The sequence below is a fragment of the Gopherus evgoodei genome, chromosome 13, assembly GCF_007399415.2.
Source record: "Gopherus evgoodei ecotype Sinaloan lineage chromosome 13, rGopEvg1_v1.p, whole genome shotgun sequence".
Taxonomy (NCBI): Eukaryota; Metazoa; Chordata; order Testudines; family Testudinidae; genus Gopherus; species Gopherus evgoodei.
Window position 1 is genome coordinate 4,201,364 of NC_044334.1, and position 18,082 is coordinate 4,219,445.

The window sequence follows — 18,082 nt, forward strand, 5'->3', positions numbered from 1 at the left end:
ATTAGATGTGATCAGCCGCAAATACAGCAATAATCAGTTCATCATGCCCCAGCAGGCTCTCTGATGCTAATATGCTTTATTGCAGTGAGACTTCAAAACAAAGTCCCTGACCATTATGTTCATTAAAGATCTCATGGTGCTTTTAGCAAGAGTCAGAGTATCCTGGGCAAACGTAAACTCTGGGGATTACGTTCTGCCTCTTAAATTCCTCCTGCAGTTTCATGTAGATACGTTTTTCTACCTCTTGTCCTAAACTGTTAAGGAGCTGCTGCTTTCTACCCTGGAGGTGCCTATCCTTCCTGAATGAAATGATCTCTCTACTTAGTGTGGACATTTACTCCGAGATGAAGGGAGTTGAAGATACGGTGTTGTGCTATATCCTGTAATGCACAGCCATTACCAGTATGCGAGCTTTCCCATTAAAAAACAGAACTAAAATACCTTAAGCCTGCAGGTGTTGTGCCCACTGTGCACCACTGCCTGAGGCATGATGTCAAAATGAGCATGTCAGGGAACGTTATGCAATTGGGCTATGCTTCCAGCTGTGAGCGCACATTCAGTAACATGCATTTTGTCACGAGGTCAAAGACGAGGTATTTTAAAAAGACTTAAACTGCTTTTTTCATATTTGGGGCCATAGGAGACAGGTTTTGAAATGATCAGAAAGCACCACACATTGTCTCTTTAAACAACTGAAATGTAATTGCGGTGTGTCTGCAGCCATGTCCTTGTGAGTAACTTTTCAAACAACAGGAAATATTTTTCTTTAAAATGTGACTGATAGTGTGGATCAGTGGTTAGAGCCGAGGACTGTAAGTCGGGAGAAACTGGGGCAAAAGCACTGTGTTGCTTTGTTTCTGTAGTTTAAGCAGCTGGTCCTCTGTGTTTCAGTTTCCCCACCCGCAACGTGGGGATGATCCTATTTTACCCAGTTTGTAAAATGCTTTGAGATATATGGATAAAGGCCCTGTACAAGGAGGGCAAAGTAGCATCGATTCAGAGGAACTACAGGACTTGGACGCGCAAGTCCTCACACTTGTAAACAATGAGACACATACGGCTCCCCCTCTGGTGTAGATCTGGAATAGCTCTACTGACTTGAACTCACTGGAATTACTCTGGATTTGCCCTGTTGTGACTTTAGAGCAGGATACGGGCCACCATGTCACAAGATTCTTTGCCGTGAGGGCTGGAGAACCCCCACTTTCCTGACGGAGAAGGTTACCAATTATAATACATGACATGGCAGCATCTTCACGGTGGGGCTCTCAGTGCATTTTACAGACGCTAGTGAATGTCGCCTCACACCTCTGTGAGCAGGGTCATATTCTTATAGCCCAATAACAGACCGGGAAGCTGGGGCACAGAGAGATGAGTGAATTTCCTGAGGTTAAATGCTGGAGGCCAGTGACAGAGCTGGGTATAGAACCCAAATTTCCTGACACCCTCAAAACCCTCCCTGCCCCTCAAATGTCACTTGGACTCTAAGCATTGCATTCAGTCCAGATAGGGTGACCAGACAGCAAGTGTGAAAAATCGGGACAGGGGGTGGGGGGGGTGATAGGAGCCTATATAAGAAAAAGACCCAAACATTGGGACTGTCCCTATAAAATCAGGACATCTGGTCACCCTAAGTCCAGAGTCTGAAGTTACTCCTCTTGGAAAGGGACAGAACTGGTGAGAATTTGGGGGAGGGGGGCAGGTGGTTGTTTTCTGTCTGGTGTGTTTCCTAGTTCAGGGGGGCAGGCAGGGCAAAAAATGTACAGAAGCATTTTCTTCCTTTGGTTAACTCAGTGGTACTTGCTAGATGTAAGCATGTGATTATGGTTCATGCCTATAGAAAAACCTGGACAATTAGTCAAGGATTTGTAAGACGCCTTCTTCAGTGACTTTGATTGTGACCAGCTGCAAACAAACAACAATACTAAACTGTCTGAAAGGCTTCATTTTACTAGTATCTCAGTTACTCATGCTTCACCCTGTAAAGAATGAAGCAAACCTTGGTAGCCATACTGTAAGCAAGGAAAGACTTAGATTGATGCTTTTTTTATAGCTACATTGCTGTATTGGTATGCAGTGTATGGTTATTAAAAACAAATAGTCATCAGTCAATGTGACACTTTTTATCTAGTGATGTCCAAATGAATTTGGCGTTTATTTGGAGCCCAGCTGTTTTGCTTTGCATTTTCTGATATGTGCTGTGTTGCTTCCAGAGTGTGCAAGGGGAAAAAAAAGTCTGTAGGAGGGAAGTGATTAAACAAGCTTCAGCTGTTTTTTCCCCTTTGAATGGCCCTCTTTCATCAGGATATGTTAGGACAAGTGCTTTTTCAAGCCAGGATATCAGTGGAAGACACAGTGTTCTCTAAAAGTCATCCAGTTCCTGGGTAGCATCAACGGACAAGAGATTTCTCTGCTTCTCACAGAATATGCAGTCTATTTTTCTTTCTTTTTTTTTTAAGGGCTTAGCAGCAAAAGGATGTGAGTTTAACAGTTGGTTATGAATCTTTTTGGTTTTACTGACTTCTGCCTGTCTCTTGGGCCAGCACAGTGCTTCTGCTGTTCAAAGAAATCCAGTCCAAATTAGTATGTACATGCCATTTGTTTTTATTCTACCAAATGTCGCTTGCTAGAGCATTGCCAGGGGTGCTCAGGCTCAGCAGGTTAGGGTTTGTTGTGTGGTGGTAGGGGATATTGTTTTTTGTTTTTTTGGGTTTTTTTAAGATATATTTTACTGAAACGCCTAAAAAATCCTGTGTCTTGCAGAGATAATGGTAACTGAGGTCTGGAAATGAGTTTTGTTGCTTTTATCAAAATAATATAATTTAGAAATGTGCTCCTCTTTAAGAACCAATATGGAATGAGTTGGAATATTCTTTTTCTTTCTTTCTTTTGTTTTCATTTGTTAGCTGTATTCCGGAACAGTTGCATGAAATGTTAGAAAGTACAGAAAAATCTCTTTTGCAGGAAGCCCATGTTCTTAGAGTGTGTCTTTGGGAGAGCGTTGGGCAGCATTCGCATGTTAATAAAACTCCGAAAATAAGAGCTTTCACAAAGGGGAGCTTTGACATGCTGATGTATTGGGTCACTGGATATTTGAAATCCACTGCAGAAAAGGATGATGTGGGGACATGAGAGCAGTTAGTGGTAGGGAAATATGTACTGTCTGCTTTTCAGAGAGCTGGCTTTTGTGAGGTTGGGGCCACTGTCTGAGAAATGTGCATGATATATATATATTTTTATTTCTTGCGTTCAATGAGTTGTTTGACTTCTCCACCTTCATTTTCATGTAGATGAGTACATGGCCACAAAAAGCATCTCAAACAGATTGCCCTTTTACTGTGACTTCATACTGGTTCCGATATGCGGGATGATCTCACAAACTTTAGATAATACTTAGATTCGTAGACTCTAGGACTGGAAGGGACCTCGAGAGGTCATCGAGTCCAGTCCCCTGCCCTCATGGCAGGACCAAATACTGTCTAGACCATCCCTGATAGACATTTATCTAACCTACTCTTAAATATCTCCAGAGATGGAGATTCCACAACCTCCCTAGGCAATTTATTCCAGTGTTTAACCACCCTGACAGTTAGGAACTTTTTCCTAATGTCCAACCTAAATGCAACATTCTCATTTCCCTGCAACTGGAAATTCTCCTCTTTATTGTAAGAGATGGATTGACTGCCATCACTACAGCAGAGGGAAATATCAGACAAAGATGACCCACCCAGAGCTATGGTTACTAATGTGGGGAAAGAATCCTGTCTTCATCAGTTTATCTTTGTCTCAAATAGAGATTTCACAGTCATTGTTTGATACAGGGTAGATTATACTGTATGTGTACATTTCCCATTTTCCAAAGGGGAATGTAAAGGAATTTGATTCAGAGACTATTTCCAAAGTTTCTCAAGATAGGACCACTGCTAAGTATTTAGCTTGTAGGTTATTTTAACTGTTCTTTCCTCTTATGTATAACTGGAGGAAAATGAGTTACAGTCAGAAGGTGGTACATTACTCAGCAGATCTGCTCCCAGAACATATTCAGAGTCAGAGCTGTTCATGTTAGTGATGCTGTTCTTATATAACTCTCTACTCTTTTTACTGCTTTACTCTCCCATTAGTGCAGCAGAACCAATGCAGGCATGGGAGAGAGAGCTGGATTCTTCTGTGGTGCACACATGGTGAATGGAATTAACTAAATTCCAATTGCAGAATCTCTTCCTGGTGGTGTACAAGTCAGAAAGATCACAACTTGAGTTTCAGATCCCAGGCACAATTTGTATTACTAGCAGTTAGGAAAAACTTTGTTTTACTAGTAAACTGAACGAGTTTATGTGATATGGAGTCTCTGTGAGAGAGTAAATGTAGAAATGCTGTTTTCAGCCACTTTTCAGAGTATAACCATGCAGTAAGGATCTCACTTACTGTTCTGAGAAACAATCTTGGAAACCTTAAGTGACAGAATTTTCACTAACTTTCAAACCAATCAAAAATGAAGATTTCAACCCGATTGAACTGGTCTGGGCAGCCCCCATGCACCTGGAAAGAAGGGGTGGAGACATGGCTGTGTTTCCAGAGAGGGAAGAAGTGGAATGCCATAATTCCATGTCTTTCACTTGGAAGTCCTTGCTTAGAATGTAGCAGTAGAGCGTGAGCTCCTCACCAGGGACAAAGACCCAAAATGAGGCCAAGGGAAAAAAATAGAGCAGATAGTGCAGGGAGCTTTGACCTGAGTGGGGTTGATTTCTGTAGTAAATCATCTCCTCCAGTCACAGTCTCAGAATACAGTGTTTTAGCTTAGCAGATAATTGACAATAATAAAGAAAGATGAGAACCTCAGGTTCTATGATATGAGATGGAGGCAAATTTGGGTCTAAAATGAAGGGCCTGCCTTGTAAAGATCATTGCTTGGTGTCTTGATCTTTAGAAGAAATGCAATGTAAGCAGTAACTGCAGTAACCAAAAAATAGCTTAGTAGATACTGATTTTCAGTGTTGTGGGAAATGCTAACTTTAGAAATGGACACTGACACAAATGGCAAATGCTCCCCAGTACATCCTGATAACGTGTAATTAGACTTGAGCTGACTCATACTGTAACTGCTGATTTTGTTAGTTATGTTCTCAGATCCATGTTCCTCTCAATCTTGGGGAAATACATGGGCACATTTGCACATATTGTTGAGGCCTGGCCTGCTGTCAGTGGAAGCTTTACATGCACAAGGATTGCAGGTTCAGGCTTATGGGAAGGAAAAAAGCCATTCTTTACTGTTGCATGGATTGTGAGGTTTCCAAGCAGTTTTGTTTGACTTGTACAGTTTTCATTTAGAAAGGATTTCGTTTTTAGCCCTCTTGTAACTTAAAAAAGTTGTGTGTAATTTCAGTTTCTTGATTTTTTTTTTCATTCCTAAAAAATGTGTGCCGTGGGAATAATGACTGGTTCAGCACTTTACATAGTACCACACCATCTTAGTGGTAGAGTTCTTACAATTGCTGTTTTTAATTTGTAGAGTTTCATAATCAAATGATGTTGTATAATTACATGGAAATTTACTTCCAGCTCTGTAAGACCTCATGCAGATAACTCCAAGCATTGTAATCCTGTTGAAAAATGACATACCCTCCAGATGTAACTCCCAAGTTTTTAAGCAGTGCAGTTGCTGGGTAGTGATGTCAGACGTTATACCCTTTAATGTCTGAAGCTTGGGACTTTCCATCTAAATGTATCCTGACCCTGAGAGTGTTTTGCTGATGTTTTCCTTGGGTTGATTTCCTGTGTCTTTTGTTTTCCAGCTTAAGTGAGAGCTTTTTCATGGTGAAAGGAGCAGCGCTTTTCTTACAACAGGGAAACAGTCCACAAGGCCAGCGGAGTCTGCAGCATCCTCACAAGAATGCAGGTTATTGATTAAATCACTTATCGAAATGCTTTCTTGCATTTGCTTGTGTTGTGCACAGTGACAGACTAATAGTGCAAGCGAGGAAGTGGGGAACTCCCCCTCGGCATTAGCGTGTGGGCCATTGTGTAAAGCGTTGAGTAAAACTAGATTTCCACCCCACTTCTGATGGAAGAAGTTGAATTGGAACATATGAGTGCCATGTCCCCATTTAAATATCTGTAATTCTCTTGTAATTGTCACTCACTGAACTAGAAAACGGTCCTCTATGAACATCATAATATTCAGCACAGTGTCCTTTAGTTTACGGCCTTTGAGGAAAATCTGCTGAGCCGTATGAGGTTCTTTTGAAATGTCATCCTTTGTTTTCTGCCTTCTCTTGAGAAGAAATGTCTATTCTTGCCGCTTTACTAATTTGACTAAACCTGCTTTGTATTCCCCTGTATAGCAAAAAGATGAACCCATTACACTGGGCTGTTCCCTTTTCTTGATCAAGTGTTTTTATCATCTGTTTTGTGGGCACTGAAGCCCTGGTTCAGTAAGGTACTTTTCAGCTGACCAGGACAAGGGTGCTGTAGCCTAGTGGCCGGAGCGGGCAGCAGGCCTAGTGATTGGAGTCAGAGCCGTAGTCAGTCACCAGAGTCAGGATCAAAACCAGCGATCAGGAACTGGATACCAGAGCCAGGGGGTCGAGTCAGAGTCCGTAGTCAGGAGCCAGAGCCAGGGGTTAAAACCAGAGATCAGGAACTGGAGCAAGCAGGGTATCAGGCAAGGAGGGGCCCAAGGCAGGGACAGGACAGAGGCAAGGCTGGGTGCAAGGCAGGAGCAGCAGGAGCAGGAGCAGGCACAGCGGTGAGCATGAGCGTTGAGAAGCCAGGGAGCTGCTGCTGTTGCTGGCTTAAAAGCCAGCCTGCTGGCCTTGGCAGTCATTCAGATTGCGTGGCTATCAGGCAGCTGCTGCAGGCCAGCTGTGTTGATGAGGCTGCCTGAAGACTAGCTCTGCTGCAGGCCCTGATTCCCGATAGGTCCGTCAGCACGGGCCTAACTTTAAGTGCACGAGTAATCCTTTTGAAGTCGAATATAGTGCTTAAAATTAGACACAAGCCTTTCTGAATCAGGGCGGAAATCATGTTGAATTTATTACTGAATTTTTGTATACCAGGCAATATATTTTATCCCATCCAAACACCCTAAGCAAAATAAATACATAGTTATGATGTCTAAAGAAGTAATTTTTAGTTAAATCAATTAATTTTGTTGTCCCTACCTTGAAAAAATAGCTCATCAGTAATGGTTTGTATATTTTTATGCTATGTTATAATCTTGACTTTTAATAAGAAATATAACCGGAGTGCTAGAGGGAATGCATGATAGATGTATAATAAAAAGCAACAACAACAAAACAACCCGACTCCCTTCTGCAGATTTGTCCACTCCATTTTTTGTCACTGGGCTGTTGAAAAAAGCCAGTTTTAACAATTACCCTTTGAAATAAAAATAATAGACTCTGTTGTTGTAAATGGAAAATGGAAAAAAGCTAATGGCAAAATTATCTCACCCAGTGAAAATGGGTCATGGGCAAGGGTTACCAGAACTGCATTTTACTCTCTCTTTACTGTCTTTGATGTGTAACCAATCTGAGCCATGCGCAGGGACCAGCTCACATTAGGGTTTGAGTAGGCAGAATGAAGGCTTTTGCACAGCGCATACAGTCCCCAAATGAACCATAGGCGTAACACAGTCCTGAATGGAACTGTGAAGCCTTATTTGCAGATCAGCATGCTGCCTTTCGCATGTGAATCCTTAGGATTCAACCTAAAAGGAGCATAGCATTTACCAGCGGCTCAGACTAGCCATTCCAGTGGCCAATGCCTGATGTTTCAGGGGATGGCAGCCCCTTTACCCTGTTAATTCAGCTGGCCAGTTTTGGAGGGAAGGGGAAGAATGACTTCTGGCCACATTTCCATCATAGGAAAATGCAAGGATACTGCTTAGTGAGGTTCACATCACAAAAGACAGGTGACTAGCCCGCTTCAAGCTGCTTTAGTGAGAAGCAGCCTGTAGTGCTTTCAGCTAAGGAATACTTGTTGAAATCGAGAAATAGACCAGGAATAGTTACCAAAAATCTCCACACCTCCAGGGTTCTTTTGAAGCCCTGACTTAATATTTTGGTTATTGTAGCCTTACATAAACTTGAATAAACCCCATTTTCCTGTGATGTCCAGCTTAATCAAGACAAACACTAGCACAGTCTTAAGAACACAGTTCAGGCCCCACTCTTGCAAAGATCTCCAAGTGAGCACAGAGGTGAGGAGCAGTTTGTGGGATCGGGGCCTAGGATGTACATGACCCAAAGCCCTTGCCTCTTAGTTCCATATAGTTCATTTCTTGGCTTTAGGCAGGAAATTCTAATTTAGATGCTACATCTAAACATAGTTCATAAACATACATAACATTTTAAGGACGTCTATAGATTCTAGTTGTTTCCAGTGTGCTAAAAGGAAGAGAAGAGACAGTAGAGAATTTAAAGTACATTAAAACTGGTAAGTATACATAGGGTTAAAGAGACTGAGCCCCACTTGCCCTATATTTTTATGCCTTCTGTCTTTGACAGCTTTGGAATAAGTGGTTAGCTTAAAAAAAATCGCCATCAGGGCACGCTGTGTGAAGGAGCATGTGGGGAAGGCACAGTGTGGTACTGTATGTCTGCTTAGTAAACACTCCAGAATAACAAAGAGCATGTTTGAATGCCAAGCCTGGCTTTTGGTTTCTCAGACTGTCAGCAATTTCATATTTCCAGCAAGTATCCTATGGGAGGAACTATACCTTGTATAGAAAGATATGCTTGCGCTATCACATTATTAGAGAGGGTCTTGTTTTATTTTTACATGTATGACTTCATCCTATAACCCATTTTTATCAAACAGGAATGTGTCTGCTTCTGTGGATTCCAAGTACACCTCTACCTCGATATAACGGTGTCCTTGGGAGCCAAAAAATCTTACCGCATTATAGGTGAAACCGTGTTATATTGAACTTGCTTTGATCCACCGGCGTGCACAGCCCCGCCCTCCCAGAGCACTGCTTTACCGCATTATATCCAAATTCGTGTTATATTGGGTGGCGTTATAGCAAGGTAGCGGTGTATGCTATTGCACGAATGGTACTAACTGGGGATGGGTAAAATGTTACTGTGACCTCTGCCAGGTCCAGTCCTACAGCCTTCACACATGCAACACTCTTATTGTGTTCAAAAGGAAGATGGCCTGAGTTAGGCCCACAGTCTCAGACCCATTGTCTTGTATGAAATTCACAAATGTATTTATTGATTATAGCCTTAATCTTTAGTTTCCTCATTCTCCGCTCCCTCCTAATCCTTTGCCCACAAATCTTACTGTTCAGTGCAGGATGTGGTAGCTATGAGACAAATCTTATTGGTTACAATTTGAACCAGTGGCAGAGGCATTCCTTATGTATCTAATGCCTGCCAAATGCCAAAATGTCCAGGTCTCATGACAGACCAGTTAGTCTTGTGTCCAGGGAACTCAAATCTGTCGTTATCATTTTATTTGTCGTTATCATTTGCATCTGAGGAAGTGGGTATTCACCCACGAAAGCTCATGCTCCAAAACGTCTGTTAGTCTATAAGGTGCCACAGGATTCTTTGCTGCTTTTACAGATCCAGACTAACATGGCTACCCTCTGATACTTGTTATCATTTTAAGAATTCTCTGAGAGTATGAGGCTTGAATGGCTTCCCAAATAGTCTCTACTTACAGGAATTTAAGTTTCTCTGTACATCAGGACATGCACATCTTAGTGCACTAAGAAGGGACCATGGCAACATCTGTTGATTATTTCCCAATCATCTCAGCAGGTGACTTGCCTCAGCACCTTCAAGTGATGATCAACCTTCTGCGCTGTGAGGACAGAATCAAATTGGTAAGAGGGTCTGCAGTTTCTGCCTTTCTTTCAGCTGGAGGAATCTGAAATAGTTTTGTTAAACAGAACCATGTAAAAAAATCACTGGTATTTCTAACAGGGCCATGCTTCCCTCTTAAAGAAGAGTTTTATTAAAACTCTGCCTGTTTGAGTAATGCAGACAGCTACACATCTGTAGAGGATATGAAATGTCACATCAGAAGGGACAGGCCTCCTGAATTACTGCAGGCAGGGTCACTGCGACATTGCAGTGTAAGAATCATAACAGGAAAAGATGGAAGAGCCCTCTTAGTACCTTCCTATACCCCAGTGCAGTGCAAGATTGGTACTTTTATCAACTTCCCTACTTAACCTACATTTTTAAAAAATCCCAGTTCATTTTCCCCTCAGACTTCATCTTGTAACAAATTTGAGAATGGAGACCGGTAATCTAGGCAAAGAAACTGCACTCCCACTGTGCCCCTTTCCTCCCCTACTATAGGCTTTTGGTTAAACTAGCGCTAAATGTGTGCAAGGAGAGGATGGACTGTGTCTTCCTATGTGTTTCTGTAGCAGCTAACGCCATGGAGCCCTGTGCTGACTGGGGCTTTTGGGCCCAACTGCAATACAAATAATGAACTCTAACAGTCATGGCCATAATGGTCATTGACAGCAGGTTTGCAGAGCTGTGTTGCCCTGTTTTAGGCTGTGCGCTTGGAAAGCACGTGGACAGATCGAGTCAGATACATGGTGGTCGTGTATAGCAGTGGGCGGCAAGACACAGAAGAAAACATTTTACTGGGAGTGGACTTTTCCAGCAAAGAAAGGTATGTCAGGGAGACTTCTCATGTGCCACAGTGTTGCTTGAACAGGACACACTCTCTGCCGTACTGTAAAGTCACCTGATTCCGATAAAGGTGAAGGACCTGATGTTGCAGAGGCTTTCAGGCCTTTGGCTGCACTGCAGCACTGCAAACAGCTCAGGGCAAAGTACTGTATGCACAGTCCTTTTATAGCACTGTGGCATCTGACTGATCTGTAGCCAGTTAAGGTAGCTAGATATCTAATTGTCCCCAACCGTGTCTGCAGCTACTTAGAGCTGCAAAACCGGAGGCCACTTTTTCAAATCTGACTCAAAATGTGGTTAATGTCCTGGAGCTGGACAGTGATGGATCTGCATGAATTTCTAAATAGCATAAAGGTCCTGCAAAGAGGAAACAAACCCAAACGGGTGAGAGATTAGGGATTTATGTCCAGCTTTTCCCAAATAAGAGTTCTCTGTTCTGTCTGGGATACAGACCCATCTCCTGAAAAGAGTGATTAATACTTCCAAAGCCCCATAACATATTAAGTAACCCTCAGAATCTTTGTGTTCTCCCTATTTTATAGATGAAGAAACAGAGGCAGAGAAGTCATTACTTGCCCAAAGACACAGGCAGAGTGTGTGGTAGAGAGTCAGGACTTCTAGGCTCCTAGTTCTGTATTCAGACCACTAGCCCTCTGTCATGTTACACTTGACTATGCCTAAGGAGTACCCCAAAAGTAGATTTTTTTAAAACCTTTTCTCTTGTCCTCTAATAAATCAGAGTGGATTTTTCTGTACTATAAGTGAAGAGGATAGATGTGTGTTAGGAGGGAGTATATACACTAATATAATCTACAGTAAGAACATGTTTTCATTGACAGTAAGCCCACTGGCCGTGCCTGGTTATGAAATTCTTTCTTACTTGCTTTGGTGCTACACTTCCCATTGTTGTAAGTGCTGTCAGAGGGGTCGAGTTGCTCTTAACCCAGCACTACAGAATGGAACGTTAGTCTGCGTTAGAGAAAGTCCAGGAATGTTTTCTACATCTTGTCCAAAACTAAGATGGACTGGTTTTGAAATAATTTCTACTGGTGGTTACTAGTGCAAAGTGAGGGGGTATCCTGGGAAATAGCCCTGGTCGATATCCCAGAGCAGCCCTGACTTCTGGGCAGAGCATTCTCTTCGTTTACCGTGATCCCTGCGAGAGTCAGGGAGCTGACGGAGCAGCACATGTAGAAAAGATCATCAAAGAAAGGCTCAGGTGGCAGGGACATGTACATCGTATGGGAGATGGGACCCGGGAGCCATGCTCAGCAAGCACTGAATTGGGTCCCCAAGGGAGGGAAGAGAAAGCGAGGAAGGCCAAAGAAGAACTGGCAGAAGACAGTGACAGGAGGGTATTGAATGTGTTGGCATCACCTGGGAAGAAGTACCACAGCTAATGAGTGACCATCATCAGTGGAGGAACTGGTGTGCCCCATGTGTCAATGGCACAGGAGGGACTAAGCACCTTATGTCTTTGTGGATTAGATTAAAGAAAACCTTTCAGTACAAACCAGTGTCAGTCAGTAATGGCAGTTTTACTTAAGCAGCCCTGGAGCCTGTGTTGAGGCTGGAAAGAGAGTCCTTGACTATCACCATTCTGAGTTACTTGCATGGGCCGTTTGTACTGATACACCTGTTTTCTTGGAAGGCTCTGAAGTGCGCACTGCCCACATGTGCATTGAAATTAGCCGGTTGGCTGCTTTGGTCTGTTGTATCAATGGTTACGATTTAAAAAAAAAAAATCAGTCTGAATTCTTTACAAACTGGCTGCTGCATGCACGCTCATTTCCTTTAAAAGTTTAATATCTTGGCAGCTTAATTATTTACCAGTTGAAAGCGTCTGGTCCACATCATGGTCTAGTTTTCTTGACAAATTTCTTCTCTCATACTGAAGTATTTTTTTGGATTAGATAAACTCATAAGACTCCCTTAACCCCTTCTTCCAGTCAAAGTGATTCAATGAAAATCCCACAAACTGCCCATTAAGGGTCCTTCGTGCCTGATTTTCTATCTAGCACTGGTGGACGGAGATCTGTGCGTCCAGACAACTGGACACACAGCTGCCTGATGGGCTGGAGTGCCTGCTGTGTATGTGCCACTCATTTAGGGAATTATCCCTCTTTGGGGCTTTTAATGGGGAAGATGAAGTAAAGGTCAACAGTGGCCTATGATAGGATACGATCCTGGCGGGAGAGGGAAAGAGATGGAATTTGTAACTTGCTTCTAAAAGGTTGCTACTCCATCACTGGAAAACAGCACGCTGCTGTCAGAGCAGACCAGAAGATTTTCATACATGGCTGTACAGTGTGTGTTTAGACACTATGTATAAGCATAGACGTTGCAGTGAGAGGAAGGTGAGGTTTTTAAATAAAGATACATAGGATTCAGAATCTACTGGGAATTAACAGTAGAAAGTAACCTTATTGTGTCCTGCATTTGAACTCTTTATAACAATAGCATTGAATGCTGTCACTTCTTTCCTTTTCCATGGTAGTAAAAGCTGCACTATCGGGATGGTCCTGCGCCTGTGGAGTGATACCAAGATACATCTTGATGGAGATGGGTACGAAACAAAAACATTTTAATGTCTAGAAGGACGAATTTGAGTGTCAGAGAGAGCAAGATCCTAATAGCTCAGAGGATATTAGAGTTGATTTATTTTGCCCAGTTAGAGGGCTGTTTTAAGAGTGTCCTCATTTTTAAAGTTAAGGACAATTCAAATTTTTAGGTTCTTTCACCTCAGTCCATTTAATTGATCATTTATTTTTACTTATTGCTACCTTTGTGCTATCTGATAAAATGTGTTAGATCTTATTAGTGATTTCTCAAAGTAAACAAATACGCAGTTTTTAATGACCAGTAATTGCAGTGCTCTTGGATAAACTTCCCTTCACATTCTTGTTTGCAAGGCCATTAAGAGCTGTGTTAGATAATCAGGTTGCATAAATTCCCATTTCTGATTTTAGTGAACTGTCAGTGCCAGCCCACACGTACTGCAATGGCTGTGACTTGTTTTGCTTTGCATCATGGGCATTACTGCCTTAGCAGAAAAACAGGGGTGGTTTGCTCAGTGGAGGATCTCATGCAAAAGGGGGCATTGTATGACTTTTTCTTCTCTCTCTGTTAGTGGATTTAGTGTGAGCACTGCAGGGAAGATGCATATCTTCAAACCAGTTTCTGTGCAAGCTATGTGGTATGTATATTGCTGATTTAGTTTTACTAAAAAAAAAGATGATCATTTATATTAGCTTTCTTTTTTTAAAACAAACAACCCTGCAGTTAGCATTTTACATAGCTGTTATTTAGTACCTTAAGAAAGAAATTCCATTGCTAGAAAGCTGGTTGTCTCGGCAGGTAAGTATGCTGAAAGGAATAATGAGCATGCTGTGCCATTTTCCTGATGGTAAATTACATGCTTCTGTTCAGAGCAGCTATACACTCTCTAGTATACGCACTGAAGGGAATTACACGAATAAGATTATTAAATATGAGAACCGAGTTGAACATGGAATTGATCAGGCTGCAAACCCCATACTAGCTCTCTCTGTATTTTTGTAACTAGCTGAAGAGGGCATCTCAGGATCTCTTGCCAACCTCATGGAATTTCCAGTGCTCTTTGTTGCTGCGCTGTTGCCCTGGAGTTCCTGCTGTCTGATAACTTTCCATGAAGCCCAGGGTTTCACTTCGCAGCTTTGATTATGTTGGCTGATCTTTTATAATCACACTTGCCCACATACACACATCCCAAACCAGCAAAATGGGGATATTTGAATATCATGAAATCCCTGACTGCTATGACCACAGATTGCCTTTAATGGTGGTGATTTTTAAGGGACTTGTTCTGATATATAACAAATTGTATAGATTTTAGCATGGACATTATGTTTATGAAATCTGAGCTCTTGTAACATTTAATAGGGAAATGATTTGGATGTGGAAGAAGATGTAATTTTAGGGATTATTTGGTACACAAACAAACAAACCCCTTGTTACTGCCATTTTAAAACTCTGCCCCTCCAGTTAGCAGCTTCAGATGTGGTCAATGTGTTCAGTGTAATAACATCTACAGAACTGAAGGATTATTTTAAAGTTAAATGCTATAATTTGCAAAAACAAATTACCCAATCTGGGCTCTGTTCTTAGTGTGTGCCAGGGGCTAGGAATGCTGTTAAATGTACCTTTCGACTCTTTGGTAGAGCTGGTTTGAAGTGTCCACGTGCTTACCGTTTTTGTCTGAGTTTTTAAGTTAGCTAATGATTAAGTCCCAGCGGGACAGAAGTGGTGCATAGGCCTTTTGCTGGTCTCTTGCATGGGGTGAATTTTGTCCTGTGTTGAGTGGTTACCAGATCTTGAGAGGCCATCCAAACCATACTGTTTAGTGTTTGTGACACCTCTATCTGAAATTGGAAAAAGCAAACCTGCTGCTATCAAAAAACAAAACCCAGACCATAACAAACTAAGTTGAAAATAAGTCTCAGGGCCCTGGGCTTCTGTGTGCTCTTACTCTCCATGATGCTCAGATTTTTCCCTTCTTTGCTTTTGAAACATGCAGGTCAGCCCTGCAGATCCTCCACAAAGCTTGTGAGGTCGCACGGAGGTACAATTACTTCCCAGGTGGAATGGCTCTGGTCTGGGCCACATACTATGAAAGCTGCATCAGTTCGGACCAGAGTTGCATCAATGAGTGGAACACGATGCAGGACCTGGAGTCGACACGCCCCGATTCCCCAGCGTTGTTTGTTGACAAGTCAGTTCTGAGTTTTATTTTGAATGTCTTCGTTCACTTTAGAAATCCCACATTTTCCCTTTCATTTCTCCAGTAGTTTGATCTCCTTTCAGTTCATACATAATTTTGTAAAGTTTTCCTCTGTCATCAGTGTCAGTTGAATTAACTTGAATCCTTCCCATCCCTTCTCCATGTAACAGTATCATTATACCGAGAGAACATCGCTGAGGCCTTCTGCCCCAGTGAAATGCCTGTCTGGATAGTTTTTTTAATTTTCCTTTGCAGGCCAACTGAGGGGGAAAAAACAGAGCGGTTCATTAAAGCCAAACTCCGAAGTATCATGATGAGCAAAGACCTGGAAAATGTGACCTCCAAGGAAGTAAGCAAAACCTACCATTTGCTGGCCTGTGACCACTCGGTTCCTGTCAATGTCCAGAGTATGGGAGGTAGCACTGGGTAAGGGTTAGAGAAGACGGGGAGTCAGGACCTTCAGGATATATATTTCCACCTGTGCTTACAAGATTTACTCCATGTCCTTGGATAAGTCTTCTGTTCTCTGCCCCTCAGTTTTCCCATCTGTGAAATAGGACATCATCAACCTCACAGTGGGCTTTTAGAGTCCCTACAACAAGTGATTGAAATACTCTCATGGGAGGTCCTGTAAGAGCCCAAAGTATAAGGAAACGTGGAAACTGACCCACAATGTACCCTGAGTGTGGACTTGCCTGGAGCTTTGTGCAGTGGTAAAAGCCACACAAATTGGTTGCCAGCATTTCTTCTTCGGCTGCCCTGAAAATGCCCAGATTCTTCTGTTTTAGTAGAGTTACTCACATGCAATGTTGTAATGTAGAAAGCTGTGGTAGGTTTGGCTTTTCAAGGGAGGGGATAAAGAAGAAAATCTGTACACCTTACAAATGTTTCCTACCCAGCACCTTAAAAGTGAGAGACTTTAAAAGATCTAATTCCCTTTCCACAATGATGCTGCTGTTTTTCACTTCTTGTTTCTAGTGAGTTTTGCTTTGGTTTCTTCAGTGCTAGCACAGTGCTGGGTGTTCAGCACTTCAGGGGAATGCTTCAGAGTGAAAAATACCATAACAGGTTTTGTGTTCATATTGGACTTTGCATGAAGCTTTATTTACAAAGCCTGAATTTAGGGCCTCACATGACCTTTTCCTGAGGTTGTTTGTCTCTGAAAGCATTTATGTACTTCTCTGTGGACCATAGTCTCTCTTGCTCTCTAATGGATGGATGTATAATTTATTGGCACTCTCCTTTTAAAAGTGGACAGTCATTTTGCACAGCCCACCATCTAGGTGGTATGCTGTCATTTACTAAGTGGCATACTTTGTCATTTTCTGCCCCACAGATACGAAATGAGCTGGAGAAGCAGATGAACTGCAACTTGAAAGAATTCAAGGAATTTATAGACAATGAAATGCTGCTTATCCTGGGGCAGATGGACAAACCATCTCTGATTTTTGATCACCTGTATCTGGTAAGCCACGGACTCAGAAGCTATGCTGGGCATGAGGAGGGGGCATCAGTCAAACATGAGCGGCCACCAGGCTCGAGGAAAGCTGCACTGCATGTAAAGCCTGCAATGGGGAGAAAGGCCAGCGGGTGTGTAGCCTAATGTTGAACCTTTTACACAAGGAGACTGTAGGTCTCCTTTCCTTCCTCTCTCCATGTCGCTTCCAAAGGCCCATATCCCAGCAGCCCGTTCTGCTAGCTGAGCCGTCATTCTGAACACACAGGGCTGCACTGATGGGCTGGCAAGAGGGGTAGGGGGCCTTCCTGAGCCTTTCTCTCCCTGTGAGTGAATGTGCTCCATCAGTGGTCCTCTCCTGGCCAGCTCAGCTCAGGAGCAGAACACATGGGCGGCATGACGTGGGGGAGGGTCCTGTAAGTGGTGGCATGCTGTGGGGGGGGCGGCGTTTGTTTCACCTGGCCTTTGAAGAGAAGTAAAGGTGCTGAGGAGTGGTCTGACGTATGGGCTGGTAGTGTTTGATTAGGACCTGCTTCTAGGCAGGAGGGTGACTTGGCTGAATGGCAGTTTGCTTTTGTAATTGTAGATAATTGGCAGGGGCTAGAGTCTTAGTATGGGAGCTTTTATTCTAATGGAAATAAATAAATAAGAGGTTGCCAGGGGTTGATACAGTATGCGGGAAGACAGCCTTCCCCCACATCCTGAGAACTGCTCTGAGGAAGTGCTTCGTCTTTCCCTTTTCCCCATTTATTCCTGCTGCTGTGACTTTCCCCGTGTGCACAGAGCTGCCGAGAATGGGTTCGGGCCCTGCTGAAGAAATTTTTTCGGGCCCCCCAGCAAGGGTGGACCAGGCCGGGGAAGCCGGGCCCGGGGCCCCCTTCCGGACCATCGGGCCCTGGTAATTTGTACCAGCTTCCCTTCCCGCTCTTGTCGGCCCTGCGTGTGCACAATAACCTGTTGCCCTGCTTTGGAAGCTAAGTAGATTTAGTAAAATGGTGTCCTGGCCCTGATGTTAGTGCTCTGTTTGTTGGGTGCATCATGCACAGGAAAGGCTGCCCATTATGGATTTATTTAATATTTCTACGAATAGGAGTCGTTTTTCTTAAGATGAGGTAAGGACCTAGATCAGGACACTGTCCAAGTGTACCAGTTATGTGCCCTCTATTTTTGCCTTGCTCAGTCAAAGGTAATGATACACTGAGAAAG

The 18,082-nt window shown here is 42.9% G+C and overlaps 1 protein-coding gene across 6 annotated transcripts in view; it reads left to right on the forward strand.

The window, feature by feature from the left end:
- Positions 1 to 18,082, forward strand: part of SSH1 (slingshot protein phosphatase 1) — a 59,674-nt gene that overhangs the window by 25,355 nt on the left and 16,237 nt on the right. The window contains exons 1-9 of one of the 6 annotated variants that reach the window (XM_030582740.1): positions 2,352 to 2,478; positions 5,793 to 5,896; positions 9,768 to 9,835; positions 10,520 to 10,641; positions 13,159 to 13,227; positions 13,792 to 13,857; positions 15,217 to 15,411; positions 15,676 to 15,769; positions 16,757 to 16,885. In XM_030582740.1, the coding sequence (XP_030438600.1) occupies positions 5,812 to 5,896; positions 9,768 to 9,835; positions 10,520 to 10,641; positions 13,159 to 13,227; positions 13,792 to 13,857; positions 15,217 to 15,411; positions 15,676 to 15,769; positions 16,757 to 16,885 (828 nt within the window). In that variant the 5' untranslated portion in view covers positions 2,352 to 2,478; positions 5,793 to 5,811. The other 5 variants (XM_030582739.1, XM_030582737.1, XM_030582738.1 and 2 more) reach the window with 5 other exon arrangements.